The sequence below is a fragment of the Lampetra planeri genome, chromosome 28 (genome assembly GCF_965212315.1).
Source record: "Lampetra planeri chromosome 28, kcLamPlan1.2.h2, whole genome shotgun sequence".
Taxonomy (NCBI): Eukaryota; Metazoa; Chordata; class Hyperoartia; order Petromyzontiformes; family Petromyzontidae; genus Lampetra; species Lampetra planeri.
In genome coordinates this window covers 10889137-10908295 of record NC_136134.1, presented here as the reverse complement: position 1 = coordinate 10908295, position 19159 = coordinate 10889137, and the positions used below count along the sequence as shown (strand labels likewise).

The 19159-nt window shown below is 57.4% G+C and overlaps 1 protein-coding gene across 1 annotated transcript in view; it reads right to left on the bottom strand.

Moving 5' to 3' along the window:
- Window positions 1-18938, bottom strand: part of LOC144728451 (rho guanine nucleotide exchange factor 26-like) — a 32318-nt gene extending 13380 nt beyond the window's left edge. Inside the window, 10 exon segments of the mRNA XM_078607901.1 lie at window positions 1975-2049; window positions 3534-3663; window positions 4496-4645; window positions 5870-6030; window positions 7892-8077; window positions 8079-8176; window positions 8552-8603; window positions 11395-12353; window positions 12593-12712; window positions 18631-18938. Of these exon segments, the coding sequence (XP_078464027.1) occupies window positions 1975-2049; window positions 3534-3663; window positions 4496-4645; window positions 5870-6030; window positions 7892-8077; window positions 8079-8176; window positions 8552-8603; window positions 11395-12195 (1653 nt within the window). The 5' untranslated portion in view covers window positions 12196-12353; window positions 12593-12712; window positions 18631-18938.
- Between the last annotated feature and the right edge of the window lie 221 nt (window positions 18939-19159).

The following is a 19159-nucleotide window of genomic DNA, read 5'->3' as shown; positions in this document are numbered from 1 at the left end:
TACCTGTGTGTGTGTACCTGTGTGTGTGTACCTGTGTGTGTGTGTGTGTGTGTACCTCTGTGTGTGTACCTGTGTGTGTGTACCTGTGTGTGTGTACCTGTGTGTGTGTACCTGTGTGTGTGTGTGTACCTGTGTGTGTGTGTACCTGTGTGTGTGTACCTGTGTGTGTGTACCTGTGTGTGTATGCGTAGTGTAGCAGTTAGCGCGACGCTGCGCTACGAACCCGGCGGGCCAAGTTCTATTCCCGCTCACGGCCAACACCAGCGACGATTATCTGAACCGGTCTTAGGCCTCTCCCAGGGTCGACTCAGCCTCAAAACGATTATCCGGCGCGGTATGTAAACATCGCCAATGGGGAGACAAAGGCGGCCGGGCGTGGAGCTGGCCACCCACCCCCCTCGTGTGCCGTGCCGGCCTTCATCTGTGCTACTCGCTAACCGCACTTGCCCCAGCAGTCTGTTCAGGCTATACAGGGGTCTTTTGTCTTTGTTTGCCCTTGCGATTGTGAATAGCCATTGAAATCCGCAAGGACAGTGGCTGTAAAGAGCTGAATGAGTTTACCTTCCACCTGACACCAGTGGCACTCTGGACCCACGCCGAGTGGTGGCTGCTACCTTACCTCTCCTCTTTCAGCCGGCATCACCAGGGACAGATTGTATGTAATGTATATGTTGATGCGTGTTCCACTTCTCTCGCACTGCACGTCACCAACCGTGCTAATCGGAGGTGCGCGGGAAGAACAACAACCTGAACGCAAGAAGCAGCAAACTGCGACCCGAGACATTTGTTACGTGCCAGGTGCAGTCTACACGAATTAAGTTGGACGGGGTAGGGAGGGGCCGCAGGTGTTGTCAACGTCTAGTTACAGTCAATCCCTTCCCCTCACCGCTTGACCGCCACCAATACTCAGGGCCTTGCAAACTCCCAAACCTCACGGTGTGGGCCACCGCCACCTGACCCCTTCAATCTACAAAGGAAGTAGCTGACATCATCTGACACCGTGACGTTGAAACGCAGCCATCCCCCAAAGCGCGGGGCCCGGGGCAGTCGCCCCGATTCGTTCGCCGTGCCCCTAAGGAGAGCCCCGCCCATGCCCGCCGGGTCGCATCGCTCCGTTGCTATTCACCTCGCTTGTTCTCAGGTCAGCGTTGTAGGCAGAGTTCATCGCTGGGGCAACTGCCACCAGGGGGTCCCCTAGGCTGTGTTGGGTGCAGTATACATCTAAGTAGCCTCCCCACCGTGATGATGTTCACACATCGTGCCGGGTACTCATTTGAGACTGAGTCGACCTCGGGGAGGCCCAGGGCCGGTTGAAGATAATCGTCATTGATGTTAGCCGTGAGCGGGAATCGAACTCGGTTTGCTGGGTTCGAAGCACAGTGCGCTAGCCACGACACTTGCCTTCACACAAACACAAGCAAGGTGCGGGTGTCGTGTGCAAAAACATCCCACACTTTGTAAATGCTCTGGAATGTAACAGCGGAGTCATTCACTGCACCGCGTGTGCTCACCAAAGGCCGGTTTCCATGGCCACTGCGAACCCTAGATCTGCCGGCCTAGGAATTGCCCAGGTCCAGTCTAATATTGGCCCAGTAAAGAGGTTCGTCCCTAGTTACTAAACTAAAAACTATAAACTAAACTATTTTATTTTACCACGTAAGGCCCAGTGAGCTGTAGAGCTCTTTTTCAGAAGCGACCTCGCCACAGATGATAGCTCAACGAAGTGGCTCATTGTGTGGAAATTTATAGCTGCCAAATACTCTAAATGCGTGGTGATGTTCATTCTAAACATGGAGAGAAAAACCGGAGGACCCGGAAAAAGATCCACGCGACCACGAGGAGAGAGACACGCAACCTCAAATATACAGCAGCAGGCGTCGGGGTCGGGATCGAATCCACGACCTCCTGCACACCAGGCGATGCAGTTAACATCTCGCCATCGGTTAAGGGTGGGAGGGCGGGCCCCGGACTGACCTTGCTCACGGCCTTGAGTGCCCGCTTGACCCGCTCGCTCTCGATGGAGAACTTGTTGGTCTTCTGGCAAATCGTCTGCAAAGGGACGAGCGGCAGGGGCGGTGATCCTCGCGGTTCCGGGTGAGGCGGCTCGATCACCGGCCCGCGGTAGAGGCCGTGGGTTTCGGCTTAACGCGTTAAAACTCCTCCGTTTGTCCAGACATTTTTTTATTAATTCGTCACGCACGGTAAGCGAAGGAGCATTGCGCCAAACGTGTGAGCTCTTGCGACAACGTTCGCTTCAACTGCTCTTGGCCGCCATACACCGGCATCTGCAGTGATGTGTTTGATTGACGGATCATGGAGGGAGACCGCGGGGGCGAAGCCATTCCTTTGCTTAAGATTTGAAAACTAATGTTCATGCATTGCCTTTTTCCTGTTGTCTGATTGGATCACCGTTTATTCTCAATTTTATGTCGCGTGTGGTAGTCATTGATATTGTTATTATCAGCTTCCTATTTCGCTAAGATTGTATCTATACCTGTGAGTGGAGTAAACAAATAAATGTTTTTGCGTACAGCGCTTTCAGATATTTCGATACAAAAGGCGCTTCATAAAATAGAGGTTATTATTATTGTCCACGTAAAAAATAAAATCAAGACGAAGGCCCAATTTCGACACGACGTGAAATAAGTTTAGCAAAAGCCACTTTTTTCGGAACCCGACGAAGGACATTACGCAGGGTGATCCAACCCTTCGCCGGTGGTGTAAATTCGACTCTTACATGGCAGAGGTGAGTCTGTTCATACACCAGGTCACTTTATGGCGAGAGTCGCACGCTCACCACCACGCTCACCACAGCACTCCCCACCACGCTCACCACCACGCTCACCACAGCACTCCCCACCACGCTCACCACCACGCTCGCCAGATACCACATGGTACTGTATTTCCAAGAACGTTTACTGCATTACTAAGTTGTAAATATCATAAACTTTCCACCTTGAGTGGCTGGCGGGGAGGGGGGGGTCGGGGAGGGGGGGTCGGGGGGGGCTGGGGGGGCCGAGCCCCCTCTTGGAGTGTGTTCTGTGTGTACACAGCACGGAGATGCCCACGCGGCCGTCAGCAACACCGTGGCCCTGAACACGGGCAACACGCGGCCTACGTGGAGAGCAGCCACGATCTATCCACTGCTGCGTCAAGGCCTTCCCAAGCCGGCACTATCCCTCTGAGACACGGGCAGCAAGACCCGCACCAGCATGGACGACAGGCGACAGCAGGTGGCACCGCTAGCCGCCCTGGTTAGCCCTTGACGTTTGTTTGACGTTCGCTTCAACACGTAGTGGGCCTTCGCTGCAAATTATCATTAGGACTCATGATCTGTTTTCGGGTTGGTCGTACGCTTGATTTGTTTAATTTGTTTTTCGTGACTGAGTCGGGTGGTGGAGGGCTTCACCGCAAAAGAAAATAAAAATTGGCCGGATCATTCCGTGAGCTCACCCAAAATTAATTTACGAACCGCTTAGTTTACTGAAAGTCTTTCAAACACACGAAGCGAGCCGGGTCGAGGGAGAACTCACGTCCATGATGAGAGGCAGCCTCGTGACGCGCTGCATGGGCAGGATGAGGAAGGAGGTCATGCTGAGGCCTCCGCAGTCCGGCTGGGCCTCCAGCCTGCCCAGGGTCTCCTTGAAGGTCGTGTTCTTGGCCCTGTGCGCAGCCACCGCCACACCCGTTTCAGAATCAGAATATGTATTTATGCTGCAGCAATCCGATGAGCTATGCAGCTCTTGTTCACAGATGTACAGTGGCCTATTTGTTGTTATTACCATGCTTGCTGTTGCTGTTGTTAATACCATGGTTGTTGTTGCTGTTGTTATTGCCATGCTTGTTGTTGTTATTGCCATGCTTGTTTACCCAGGGAAGTCTCGCTGAGTCTCAAGACTCGTCTATCGGGAGGGTGTGTGTTATGGGGTTCATGTTTTTTATCTATGGGAGGAAACGGGAAAACCCCGGAGGAAACCCAGAACTGGGGAGAGAATACACAAACTCCACACCGAAAGACACCCAAGTAGGGAATCGAACCCAGGGCCTCCTTGCTGTGAAGCATGCGAGCGTCACCACTGGGCCTCCACCCAGTACGGCGTGTAAGTCAAACGAGCAGCCTTGCACGTCCATCAGTCCCTCCCTCCCTTCAGCCAGCAAAGCTTTTTTTCAAAGATAAAAGTGTGATATTTCACCTGAAAAATCCCGATTCCCCGCTCACGGCCAACATCAGTAAGGAATATCTGAACCGGTCCTGGGCCTCGCCCTTGGGTCTACTCAGCCTTAAACGATCACCCAGTGCGGAGTGTGCAAACATCAGCACTGGGAAGACAAAGGCGGCCGGGCACGGTTCTGGCCACGCCACTCCCTGGTAGGCGTGCCGTCCCAGGCCATAACAGTTGCACGCTCCGAGCACTTTGCCCGACAGTCTGCTCGAAGCTACGCGGGGGATCTTTGTCTGCATGTGTGAGCGTGATTTGCGGGCAACCACACTCACAGCAGGCTGGCGAGCGTGCGCTGCTGGTACACCTCGTTGGTGCAGTACTTGACGTAGGCGTCGAACCTCTTGGCGTGCCGCTCGACGATGTCGCTCACGCTGTGGACGAGCACGTTCTCCTGGTGCCTCGCCTCCAGGTCCGTGAAGAACCTGACGGAGCCACGTGACACGCTCAGGAACCTCACGGGGCCACCTGACACGCTCAAGAACCTCACGGGGCCACCTGACACGCTCAAGAACCTGACAGGGCCACGTGACACGCTCAAGAACCTTACGGGGTCATGTGACACGGTCAAGAACCTCACGGGGCCACCTGACACGCTCAAGAACCTCACGGGGCCACCTGACACGCTCAAGAACCGCCCAACCGCGTCCCGACTCGAGCCCAGGGCGCGTCGTCACCAGCTGGAGTGGCGCGGCCAATCCCAAACTCCGGCACCATCACACCGGCGGAGGGGCTACAGGAGCTTCACTTCTCAAGCCCTCCACCCCCTCTCCTTAATCCAGCTGCTGCTCTCTCCTCCCCACATCCCTCACCAGACTGCAGGTCACGACACTCACCCACTCACCGCACTGAAGGTCAAATCACTTCCTTCCTGGCACCGCTTCAGTTTGGAATTCCCTCCTGCCATCATCATCATCGCCGTCGTCTCTCTCACCCCAAGCCCTCACTGCAATAACCTTGCCCAGTGCTATTTGTTGACGGCCGCCCGCCACGTTCGGCTTTTGGGGCCTGCACTCAAGCAGCTGCGTTTAAAATAAAATAAATATTTGGGCAACTTTGCTTCGCTCTTTTTAATATCAACGGCGCCGGTTTTACGAAACGGCACCGGTGCGCGACAAAGGGGCCATTGTCACCGCTGGCAGGTGGCCGTGTCCACACGAGGCCCCCACGGAGAACTTTGCCCTCCTGGATTGTGCGCCGGGGAAGCAAGAGTACATGGGTGGGTGCCTGCGTGGCTGGGAGCCTGCATGGGTGGGTGCGTGAGTGAGTGGGTGGGTGCGTGAGTGCATGCGTGCGTGGATGGGTGCGTGGATGGGTGCGTGGGTGGGTGCATGCATGGGTGGGTGGGTGCGTGCGTGGGTAGGTGCGTGAGTGGGTGGGTGGGTGCGTGGGTGGGTGCGTGCGTGCGTGCGTGGATGGGTGCGTGGGTGAGTGCATGCATGGGTGCATGGGTAGGTACGTGCATGGGTAGATGCGTGCATGTGTGGGTAAGTGCGTGTGTGGCTGGGTGCGTGGGAGCCGGCAATCGCTCGCCGGAGATGCGGTTCTGCACAAAACGCGGCCTCGCGATGCGTCCAGCGTGACCAGAGGTGGCGGTGGTGGCGGTTGTGGCGGTTGTGGCGGTGGTGGCGGTAGTGGCAGTGGCGTACCGGCGGCTGGCGTCGCGCACGTCGGTGATGTTAGAGAAGAGGTGGTGCTGCTCCGTCTTGCTCATGGTGATGCGGAGGTCGGCCGACTCCAGGAACACGCGGATCAGCACTTCCAGGCTGTGCAGGTACGAGTGCTCTGACGTGATGATCTCGAACATCGCCTGCCGCGTGCCCACGCGCGCACACAGAGACAAACATCCCCCGTGTAGCCTCAACACACCGCCTGGTGTGCAGGAGGTCGTCGGTTCGATCCCGACCCCGACGCCTGCTGTATATTAGGAGTGTGGGTATCTCCCCATGGCCGCGTGGATTTTTCTCTGGGTAATCCTCTGAATTTTTCCCTCCACATTTAGAATAAAAATGCGTTCAGAGTATTTGGCTACTGCTATACATTACTACGTGATAAGCCACTTCGTTGACCTATCATTTGTGGCCAGGTCGCTTCTGTAAAAGAACTTTCAGCTTTATAGCTCAGTGGGCCTTACCTGGTAAAATACAAAAAAATAGTTAAAATAGTTTTTTTTAAGTACCGCAAGGGAGTAGCACTAATGAAGGCCGTCACGGCACACGAGAGCGTGGAGTGGCTCACGCCCGGCCGCCTTTGTCTCCCCCGTGCCGCCAATGTTTACTACACACCACACCAGCTGCTCATTTGAAAGCTGAGTCGACCGAAGAGGAGGCCCAGGACCGGTTCAACCCGAAACAAACCCCTCACCAATGGAACTAATCCCGACCCTCACCGTAATGCTCCACCCTAGCACCACGTGTGTGTGCGCGCGTGTGTGCGCGCACACACGCGCGCACACACGCGCGCACACACACACGCGCGTGTGTGCGCGCGTGTTTTTGTGCAGAGAGAGCGGTGGCATAGCGCAGTGGTTAGCGCTTCGCTGCGTAGGCCTCGGCAAGGTAAGGTAAAAGGTAAAAACAACGAGCCTACCTTCACCCTACCTTTTGCCTTACCACAATACAATCACTCTACCCTACCTTTTACCCTTTAGCAAGGTAAGGTAACAGGTCAAAAGCAACGAGCCTACCTTTACCCTACCTTTTACCCTTACCCCATACAAATTACCCGATTATAGGGTAATTACTGGGGTACTACACATGAAAAAGGTTTATAACGTTAAATGCTAGGTAGAGCGCTTTATTCATATAGAATACTCTCGATGACTCCAAATTACACGCTTGTTCTCGTTGTCGTATCGTATCCTCAAATCTTGTAACTCAATTGTAACCCACTTCCCAATGTAGTATCGACAGCAAACTTGGTATACTTATGTCATACTGATGACAATACTATATTCTGTCATTAAAAAATCACATTCTTTTTTATATGTTATGTTTCAGCTTGAGCCTAATTGTCCACGCTCAACTGACATTTGCTGTAATTGGCCACGGCCCCTTACGTTATGGCAAGCTTCGGGGACACTTCCTGGAGTCGTGGAGTTCTGCAATTACTAATACATTTCATAAAAGCGTGTGTAAAAAAAAGTTTGTTTAAATATTACTTATTTAATGGAGGCCACAAACTACGCCACGGAGTTTTTAGCGGTAAACAAGGTACCGTGTTTACCGGGTAATACTTCGCGCTACCTTTACCCTACCCTTTACCTTACCCCTTGGCATGTCGACACCTTTACCTTTACCCTTTTACCCGGTAAAAAGGGTAAATTACCTTACCTTGCCGAGGCCTATGGCTGCGCTACAAAACCCGGGCGACCCGAGACCGATTCCCTGCTCATGGCCAACACCAGTGACGATTATCTGAACCAGTCCTAGGCCTCCCCTAGATCGACTCAGCCTCAAATGAGGACCTGGTGCGGTGTGTAAACATCGCCAATGGGGAGACAAAGGCGGTCGGGCGTGGTGTTGGCTACCCACCCGCTCGTGTACCGTTTGGCCTTCATAGTTGCTCGCTAACAGCACTTGCCCCTACAGTCTGTTAAGGCTATACGGGGGATCTTTGTCTTTGTGTGTGCGTACATCGCAATACATGGAGCCTCAGGTCTGCTGGTTTACCTCCTGCCTCTTCCTTTCCTCCGAGGAGAGCCTCTCCAGGACGCCCGAGTCCCTGACCTCGGGCAGCTGACTCCACATCACCCGCTGGGCTCTGTACGTGGGCACGATGCTGGGGTCCGTGTCAACGGCGTCAGAGGCCGGCAGCGGGCAGGACGAGCCCCCCGCCATCGGCGACGGGCCCCCCCCCCCGCTCGGGGGACTCCGGGGGGGGGGCGCCGTCCTCATCCGCGGCCCCACCGTCGAGCCCTCGCTCGCGGAACTGCTGGTACAGCACCGTGTCCGCGCCTGCGCCGGGCGGGGGGGGGGATTCGGGGGAGGAAGAGGGTCGGAGACTCTTTATCGGCCGGCGCTACGGGCCGAGCGGGCGCGAGGCCGGCGCGGCACGGCTGGGTTTTTCCCACCGGGTAATGTGCCAGTGCCGAGCCGGAACACCGAAACGCGATACACCGGCTTTGTCGGAAGACGTCCGAACGTGGAGCGGGGCCAAGCAGGGCCAGGGGGCGGGGCTAACGGCGCGTTCGTCGCGTGTGACAGTCGGTGTGTGCGCTGCCAAGTGCGCGGCGAATCGGTGTGTTCTGAGCGTCAAGATGGAGAGGCAGCCGTGATTCTCCCGTCCGTGCACCAGCGCCGGAGCTGGGCGACCGTTCCGCGGCTACTTACTCTCCTCAAACGTGTGTGACTTCTTCAGCAAAGGTTTCTTTGAGTCGCTTGCCTGCAAAAGTAAATCGCGAACATTAATTTTTCGACATTGACGCCGGCGGCTTAAACCCCCGACCAAATGTCCACGATTCGTCTCGGGGGATTTAGTCGGTTTAAGATGCGGTACGAGGCTTTCGCGACCAATATCATCCATAGTAGAGGGTTTTTTTGGGTTAGATCGCGTACATATAAACGTGTCGTTATACCCCCCCCCACCACCCGACACGGCCAATTAGTAAGGTTTGTCACGTGAACAAAACTTGCCAATTCGATGCTAGTACAGCACACCGGTTATTGTGTGTCGGAGAGCAAATCCACAACACTTACAATTTTGTTGTTGTTGTTTGGGTGAGATGGTCGAGTAGTGTTTTATCTAACACGTAGGCGCCAGGCGCGTTGCTCTGGGTGATGCACCTCGGCGGAGTGGGTGGCAACGTCTGCGTGTGTGCGTGTGAGCTTCATGGACTCGTGGACGTTTGAGCTTCACTTTGGCTGCTGCAGTTATTCTGAGCCAATCTCGAGCGCTCAGCTTGCACTGGACACCCGTGGCAAAAGAGCTTGATAGCTCATCGGATTCCTCAGATCTATTAAAGAAATATTCTGCCGCTGGCACGTGGCCTGCAGTTTTCTGGCAGTCGGTGAGGGGTGGATGGGGAAAAACGAAAGATCCTTCATGAATAACACTGTCAGTGGCAGCAGCCATCATCAATCCACTGCTGCATGAAGACCACGCAAATCATTAGTTTGTGTTCGTACGTAACCGTGAGTTTCGTTTTTGCCATCGACTGACGGGCGGGGTGTGGATCATGTCGACGACGACGATGATGACGATGTTGATGGGGGCAAGGACGATGACGCGTGGGTTTGTTCCCACTCATGCGGCATCACGTGCTGTTTGGGGCACGCGGCGGCTCGCTTTGTCTTGTGGCTCCTTTACCTTAAACCCCCCCTACCCACCCCCTACCCACCCCCTACCCACTCCCTAACCCCCCCTTACCCACCCCCTACCCATCCCCTACCAACCCCCCCCCTACCCACCCCCTACCCACCCCCTAACACCGTTCCCTGCGATTGCGACACCCGATAACAATGCTCAGGCGCTGTCGGTGGGACAAGGGGAGTCAAGCCGCTGGGCAGGAAGGTAAAGTCGCAGCACTGCAATTGCCTGCTCGTGACCACCCGCTGCAGAACGGCGGCCCCTAGAGAGAACCCCTCTACGGAGGGTATTTTGGCCAGACTCTTCCACGGTGGCGAGGCGTGTCGGGACGTGTGGGAGATACCCACAGTTGACCCCGCCACGACACGCGAGCCGGCCGAGCGTAGGCCACGGTGTAGTCCTCTCTGCCGCTGGCTATGACAGAGGTGCGGGGCAAGTCCTCGTACCCTCTCGTTCCCTCACCCTCTCGTACCCTCACCCTCTCGTTCCCTCTCACGCACGGCGGAGAGCTCTCTCCGGGTCAGTTCCCGAAGAAGCCCCCAGCACGCGACGCGCGAAACGTCGGACATCGTGGCCCGGGCCCCGACGGCACGGGGTTGATGGGCACGCGGGGCGAGTTTCCCCACCGGGCTTTGGCAAACGGCCGTCTGGAACGCCGTGCCGCCCCAGCCGGAGCTGGAGGTCTTAATCGGAGTTCACCGCCCCAGCATGCCGCGGTGGTCGCGAGGCACAGCGGGGGCGGTGCGAGTGGACCTGATTTTCTGGTCGCGATTGATATTGTCGGGTTTGTGAATTTGTAACCTGCGGCTGTCAATGTTCGGCTGGCACTGCCTGAATCTGTAGAATTGTAACTTTATTTTTTTGTTTTTTTGCAACACAAGCTGGAGAGCCTGAGCAGTTAAGGGAGCCGCCAATTCTGTTGAGCGAGATTCGACTGCGGCAATCGGCGCTGTCACCGTACTAGATGGGGAGTCGAACACAGTTTCCTGAATTGAGAAAGGTTGGTGTCGTGAAGAGCTTCGGGGAAAAGAGACGATGGGAGGTGATCCAGAAAGTGCTGTGGGTGAGTGAGTTGGAGAGTGAGTGGTGTTGTTGTGACCTGCAGTGCGGTGAGCGGCTGAGCGAGTGAGTGTGTTATTGTGACCGCGTGCCCAGCCACCGCATGCCCAAGCAGCCTTTGTTTGGTCGGATAGAGGGGGCTAAACAGGTAAGGCACGGGCTAGAGAAGAGATGGAATGATGTGGTACAGGAGGATTTGGAGCTGAGTGGACTTGCTGATGACTGGTACCAGCAGTGTCAAGATCGGCCTCTGTGGAGGAGGCTCGTGAAGGACGCTGCTGGGCAGTTGGAGGCAGTCGCCCTCCAGCAACAATAGACAGCAGAGGAGCGATGCTCACAACAACGATCAGAGAGCCGGGTGGCTAAAACACAGCAAGTTGGCACATTAGGGGGCACAGGTGGTGCATCTGCCAGTCATCTCAGTCGACCTGTGGCACCTGGGTCTGTCTGGTGGCCTCCGACCAGCGGGCCTTCGACACTTCACGTGGCCTCAAAGTGCACCTAGCCTGGCACAGGCGCCGTGGTGACGTGACCGCCACTTAGTGGTGAAGGGCGGTTGTTGTTGTCGTGTTGTGACTTGCAGTGTGGTTGAGATTGAACACGGAGTATGGGATGAGACGACACCGAGTCTGGTTGACCGAGGCGTCAACACGAGTTGAGTGCGTCGACCACGCACGCGCACGCACACGCACGCACACACACACACACAGGCACACGCACACACACACAAACGCACACACACGCACACAGGCACGCACACACACGCCCACATGCACACACACACACACACGCATGCACGCGGCCTCACCTTGTCGGGCGAGCGGCCCGCGTCTTCTCCCAGCGGCTTGAGCCACCCGGCCTTGCCCTCGGCCGAGGCCTTCCCGCCCGCGGAGGCCGACGAGACGGCGCGGCGGTACGACGTGGAGCGAAGGCCCCGCTGAAGGCCCCCGACGTCGCCAACGCCGACAGCACCGCCGTCGTCCGGGCGGCACCAGCCCGGCTCGTCCACCGGCGCCGCTCCGGCGTCTCCCGCCGAGGCGGCGCCCTCGTCGTCCGACGCCGGCGCCGCTTCCAAGAAGAGGAGGCTGCGCGTCCGGCGCTGGCGCCGGTCGACCGCCTGCAGGCTCCGGTGGTGGCTCAGGCCCCGGCGCGCCGACGCGTTGGCCCCGGCGGCCTTCCCGACCGCCAGCCCCTTGGGGATGACCTGCGCGGTGCCCAGCTTTCGCGCCGCGGCGCTGTCGGTGCTGAGCACCACCGAGTCGACGTCGAACTCGAGAGGGCCGCCACGCAGGCCGGAGGTCGGCCGCGCGGCGGAGGCGCCGTTGAGCGCCGGCGCGGCACCGGCGAGCGGGGAGCAGCCCGAGGCCGGCGGTCGGGGGGTCGCGCGCGAGGGGGAGCGCGCGAGGGGCGCGGCGCCGGCGGGGTCCGTCTCCACGGGGGTGCCGGGCGACGTGGGCGACTCGCTGCCGCTGCTGCTGCTCACGACGCTGCCGCCGCAGGCGCCGGCGGAGGAGGAGAGCAGGGACTGCGAGCGGTGGCGGCCGTGGGGGGAGTTCCACTTGGGGGAGATGTGGAGCTGCGACAGGTCCACGTCGTTGCTGTGCTCCATGTTTGATGTCTACACGGCGGAGAGCTAGGCCAAGGTTTCGGTCACGAGCCGGTCATGGTGCGGTAGCGGTCAGAGAACTCCCCAGCACGGCCACCTCCTGGCCCTCCTCCCTCTCTCTCTCCTGCTTGGACGGCGCGGCAGCCCTCCCTCGGGACTCCCTGGCACGGCAGGAGAGAAAACACACACGCGGTGGTCGGTATTCTTAGGCTGTCCCTGGGACGCCTGTCAAAGGGAGAGCGCGCGGCTCGCAATCAGAAGTTTGCAAATTCACACCCTGGTCGCGGGTGGGGTTGACTCAGCTCATCACCCCTCACTGGGTGGACCGAGGTGGGGGGTGGGGTGAGAAGGGGAATCGAGCCGGCGACCCAGCTGGATTGCGAGCCCAGCGCGCACTGACCCTTTTGCGTCAATGCGGCACCTCCCTCGGCCTGACACGTGACTCGCGCCTCGCAGCGTCCCAGGACTCGCGTCACCGTCGCCGTGTATCACTTACACCGCGCCTCCCAGGGCAGTGCATCTGGAGGAGACAGAGCAGAGGGGAACTTGAGATCGCCGCTCGCTAGCGGAGTGCGGACAGCAGCACACTGTCCTACACAGAAGCTACGCGCCGTGCGGAAGACGTGCGGAGTTGGCGAGAATCCCTCACCGGACTGAGAAGCCAAACTGCGCCCGGGACTCGTCGCGTTTCGTGCCTTCCGAGTTATTCGCACGCGCTACCAAGATGCGCCGATGTCTGCATTTTAATCTCAAGTTGTTTTCGTTCGGCGTTTGAGCGTCGTGTTCAGTGCCGTCGTCCATGCAAACTGCATCACGCACTCGCTGAGCAAAGCGCAACGTTGGAAGGCAGTAGCCAGGTGGTGGCCCCGGTTCTATCAAAAATTTCCCAAGCTCTGAGGGTCCTCTGTGCATTAAGATGTTTTCAACCAAAGAGCGATTGCTTATTATTATTATGATCATACGTGTGGGAGGAAATCAGAGCGCCCGCATAAACGCACGCGTGCCCCCATACAGAAGGGACAGATGGAGATTAGGCAACAACATCTGTGTGTGCGGTGATCCACCAATCCTCGCTACTGCCTCCACAGGCGGCCACCACCGATACCAACAACCGCCATTCGCCGCCAAGTGACGGTGACGTCACCACAGCGGCTGTGCCAGGCCAGGTGCACTTTGAGACCGTCACGTGTAGTGCCGAAGGCTCGCTGACACAGGTCACGGCACAGACCCCAGGTGCCGTGGGTCGGCTGACTGAGATGACTGGTAGATGCACCAGCTGTACCCCCATACTGTACCAGGCTAGGTGCACGAGGTCACGGGACAGACCCAGCAGGTGCCGTGGGTCGGCTGACTGAGATGACTGGTAGATGCATCAGCTGTGCCCCCGACTGTGCCAACTACCATCGCCACCACCGCGGTTTGTCCAGATTACTGAATTGTGGTTACGCGTGAGTCATCTTTTTATGTTGACCCCATGGTGTGCACAAATGCCTCTACATCTGACCCTGAATGGGAGTGTGGGAGGTGTCCTGCTGTAAGATTCTCGAAAATCGATCTCGTGGCTTTGCGGCACAACAATCACCCCGCAGGAATTCAATTCACGGCGGTAGATTTCATGATCGACGGCAACGTCGTCCCAACGTCGTTGTCGTCCCCCCAATAGCCCCCCCCCTCCCGCCAGGCTGTTGTGGACCCACGCCCCACGCCGGCCCCACGCCGGCTTTGCCGCACATCCGTTTAAGGACCTCGTGATGAAAAAAAACGTTTTTATGATCTCAAGACATTTCCGTCTTGCAGCCACCTTGTAAAACGTCGCAACATTTTTTTCTCGTAAGTCGAGCGAGACCTGCAACTGCATCAGTTATAAACGAAACTATTTTTTTTTATTTTACCGGGCAAGGCCCACTGAACTTTACAGCTCTTTTTCAGAAGCGACCTGGCCACAACTGTTGACAAATGATAGCTCAACGAAGTGGTTTATCACCATCCGGAAATGTTTAGCAGCCAAACACTCTAAGGGCGTGACGTTGATTCTAAATGTGGAGGAAAACCCCAGAGGAGAGAGAGACGCAAACTCCAAATATACAGGCGTACTAAAGTGTAGTCTAATGCTAACGATTAAACATCAGCCGTGTTCCTTCAAATGTGCGCTCTGTATATAAAAGATCAAGGCGCAGCACTGCAATTGCCTGCTCACGCCACTGGTGACAGAAGGGCCACCACTAGACGGAGAGAGTGCCTCAAGAAGGTATTTGGCCTACTCTTCCACACTCGCCAGTCGTCTCGGAAGAGGTGTGAGTACCCACACTTTCCCCCACCACACGCGACCTGCCGATCAACTTCACTGTGGCTCTACCCAATCATCCTGCTGATGAGACAATGTCCATTGCTGGCTGGACAGAGCCGGTGGTGGAGGTGGTGGTGGCAAAACATCGCCGCTTGGGAGACAAAGGCGGCCGGGCGTGGTGCTGGCCACCCACCCCCTCGTGTGTCGCACTTCATAGGTGCTACTCGCGCACAGCACTTGCCCCAACAACGGCCTGTTAGAGGCTACACGGGGGGGCTTTGTCTTCGTTACGTGTGTAAATGAGCTAAGAGAGGGGAAGAGGAGAGAGAGGCAAGGAGATTGATTGGTGGGGGGGGGTCGGTTACGACAGAGCGGCTCGTCTTCAGGAATGAGCGTGGGCCGCCTAAGAACGCGATCTCATTCCAGACGACGGCGATCTGTAATGCTGAACAGACTCCGCCCGCCGCGTGGAATCCGCTCGCACAAACACTCAACATCTGCTCCGTGAGCGCCCCCCGCTTGCCTCGGGAATCACGCAGCACACACAGCCCCCCCCCCCGATCTTGACAACGCTGTTCATCACTCCGTAATATGCACGTGCGTTTCATTACCGACGCGCTGCCCCGTGCAGTCGTTAGCCCCAACGGACCTGCGTGACGCACTCATCACCGTGGCCTATCCGCTGCTGGATGATGAAGATCAACGTGGAGGAGGACGTCGTCTCCAACTTGCGTGCGCTCTACAATCCGCGTGCTCCTCGCTCTTGTCTCTCGCCTGTCCGTGCTTCTTTGCACACGCGCTGTCCCGCTGCCGTTCCACCCTGGCCCACGCTTGAGCTTGCACGAGTTGTAGCCGGCGTATCGCGCTGTAGCCGGCGTGTCGCGGTATAGCCGGCGTGTCGCGGTATAGCCCGCGGAAAGCGCCGATGCAGCAGCACGGTCTTTAACACCACCAGCGCCACCACATTATCATCATCGGCATGTTGCTGCTCATTGTCAGGTACAGCTATGACGACTCACGCCAGAGTTGATAACTCATTTTCAGGGGGGCGGGGGGGTGGGGGGCCACTTTCCCCGATAAGACGTCATCGGTGTGGTGAGGGCTGCCGCACCGTCTGAAACTATTGGGGGTTTGTGACGGCAGCACGATGACGACGACGACGATGACGACGACGATGACGATGACGACGATGACGACGACGATGACGACGACGGGGTTGCGTTTTCACCACTTGTGTGTGGTCGGGGGGGCCGCATTTCAGGGGCCGCCCTAAAGGCCGCCGGCCTCCGCCAGTGGCCTGAGGGCTTTGCAACGAAGAGCCCCTCCCCCCTCCCCCGGGTCACGAAATGTCCTCGTGACACCTGGCACGGCGTTTACCTGTTACACCTGGCGAGCGACATTAGGTGGGTAGAAAGTACCGCCTGAGCTAAGCAGGGGTTGAGCCTGGATCGTGCCAGGATGGGCGACCACCGTTCCTCCAACAGGTGGTGCACTACGAACCCCGGGTGAGCACAGTTCGAATCCCGTTCACAGCCAACAAACAGCGACGATGATCTGAACCGATCCTGAGCCATCCCCTAGGTCGACTCAGCCTCGACTGAGCACGTGTGCGCGCGCGAGTGTCGATGTCGCCCCAAGTTATTTACTTAGCAGGGCGCTGCTGGTACTGTGAGAGTCACTGAGCCACCGGCGCATCACGACCACGTGACGGACTCACTCGCAATACCTCCAACTACATGGAGCACGTGTTACATGTACCACGTCACACAGCTACTACGTCACACAGCTACATGTACCACGTGACACAGCTACTACGTCACACAGCTACATGTACCACGTGACACAGCTACTACGTCACACAGCTACATGTACCACGTCACACAGCTACTACGTCACACAGCTACATGTACCACGTGACACAGCTACTACGTCACACAGCTACATGTACCACGTGACACAGCTACTACGTCACACAGCTACATGTACTACGCCAGGCGTCGCTGTGTGGATGCGCTCACGATGTCCACGCAGCCGCGTGTCCCCCCCCCCACCCAGCAAGTCGCGAGATGCGACGTTGTCATTCACATCCGAATGTCAGGCGATTCCAACGACACCAAAACGTGAATAAACGACTGTACGCGAAGTTCATTGTGACCTTTACACCTCTGGCACGCCAGTGCCATGACTCGGATAATACTCAAAGTAATAAATTAGCCACGAGCACGCGCCACTGAGTCTCAAGACTCCCTGTTCAGGAGGGTCCTGCCGGCATGGCGCTTTGACCGTGAACACCCCCACGGCGCTCACGGACCCACTTGCCGTGCTGCAATCTCGCGGCCACCTCGCAGCCTCGAAAATCTCTACGTGGTCCACCAACCCCTGGATGAGACGGCAGTGGTGAATCTGGTGGCGATGTTGGCCCACTGGGGGGGGGGGGGCATGCCCCCCACCGCACCCCCCCTTTCAGTTCATAAACTCCCAGTGAGATGGCAGAAGAGATGCGGACACGAGATAGAGCTCTAGAGATGAGAGGAGATACGTCGACGAGAGGTAAGATATGTTACGAGTTGCGATCAGAGATACCGTACTGTAGGTGTACGAGAGACCGAGATGGAGTGAGATGAGAGATTCTAACTGGCTATTCGCGATAATCATTAGTTTGTTTTGCTTGAGAATATATTCGGATCAATCCCCTATACATGTTCTATTAATCCGATGCTCATCGCTTTATGTAGGAGGAGGCGGCGGGGAGCTAAGCTGAATTATTATTTGTTTCTTTCGGTTAAGTCACGACGTGACTTAACCGAAAGAAACAAATAATAATTCCTGCAGCTAAGCTGAAGTTTGTTCTCGGTTCGCGATGCCTCGCGCCACACCGCCGCCGCTGGGCGGAGGACGACCCGGTCCACGAGACGGGCACGGGGAACCCGCCCGGCACGCGACGCGCGGGTGACGCGTGGGTGACGCGTGGTGGTGGTGGACGTGATAGTGGAGGAGGTGGTGGTGGTGGTGGACGTGATAGTGGAGGAGGTGGTGGTGGTGCTGGTGGTGGTGGTGCTGGTGGTGGTGGTGGACGTGATAGTGGAGGAGGTGGTGGTGTTGTTGGTGGTAGACGTGGTGGTGGTGCTGGTGGACGTGATAGTGGAGGAGGAGGTGGTGGTGGTGGTGTTGTTGGTGGTGGACGTGGTGGTGGTGCTGGTGGTGGTGGACGTGATGGCGGAGGAGGTAGTGGTGGTGTTGTTGGTGGTGGACGTGGTGGTGGTGGATGTGATGGTGGAGGAGGAGGTGGTGGTGGTAATGGTAGTGGTGGACGTGATGGTGGAGGAGGAAGAGGTGGTGGTGGTGTTGTTGGTGGTAATGGTGGTAGTGGACGTGATGGTGGGGAGATGGAGTGGTGCTGGTGGTGGACGTGATGATGATGATGACAGGGGAGCGGTAGTGTAGCGGTTAGAGCGCTGCGCTACGAACCCGGCGACTCGAGTTCGATTCCCGCTCAAGGCCAACACCGGTTACGATTATTGGAACCGGTCATGGGCCTCCCCTGGGTCGACTCAGCCTCAAATGAGTACCTGGTGCGGTGTGTAAACATCGCCACTGGGGAGACAAAGGTGGCCGGACGTGGTGCTGGCCACCCACCCCCTCGTGTGCCACAGTGCCGGCCTTCATAGATCCTCGCTAACAGCACTTGCACCTACAGTCTGTTCAGGCTACACGGGGGAAATCTTTGTCTTTGGTGGACGTGATGGTGGAGGAGGTGGTGGACATGGTGGTGCACGTGATGGTGGTGGACATGGTGGTGGACATGGTGGTGCACGTGGTGGTGGTGGACATGGTGGTGGACATGGTGGTAGACATGGTGGTAGACATGGTGGTGCACGTGGTTGTGGTGGTGGTGGACATGGTGGTGGACATGGTGGTGGACGTGGTGGAGAAGGTGGTGGTGGAGAAGGTGGTGGTGGAGAAGGTGGTGGACATGGTGGTGGACGTGGTGGTGGACGTGGTGGTGCACGTGGTGGTGTACGTGGTGGTAGTGGTGGTGGAGAAGGAGATGGTGGTGCACGTGGTGGTGCACGTGGTGGTGGAGAAGGAGGTGGTGGTGCACGTGGTGGTGGTGGTGCACGTGGTGGTGGTGACCGGCAGTAAAGTCTCACCCTCTCAGGAGCGGGTTCGCGTCGGCGCAATCCACAAGGTGGCGGCCCGGCTGCGCCGCCGCCTCTCTCGCTCTCGTTACGACTTCATCGCCACGCCAGGACAGACTCCCTCGTCTCTCCCTCCCCGTGCCTTCACTCCCTCCGGCTCGCCTCGCTCATGATGGAGGCTGTACCTACAGGTCGTGCAGCAACAACAACAACACGGCCAATGCGGCCGGCGCTGGGGAGGTGATCTGCCGATTGTTTTTTTGGCTTTCTCGCTCTCGCCGCGCGCACTGAGAGTCTTTGCCAACTGCGCCCTCCGATCAACCAACACCCCCCACCCTCTCCCCCCCTCGCCTTGCCCTGCCTCCCCCTCTCTCTCTTTTCTCTCTGTGCCTCCCTCCCTCCCTGCCTCCCGCCTCCTGCTCGTCTCGCGGCATTACCCCACCGCGATGCACACGCACGCACTGCCGAGTTCCACTTGATCGATGCCTCTTCCAGCCAAACCCTCTCTCTCGGTGTCTCACTCCATCTCCTCCTGCCTACA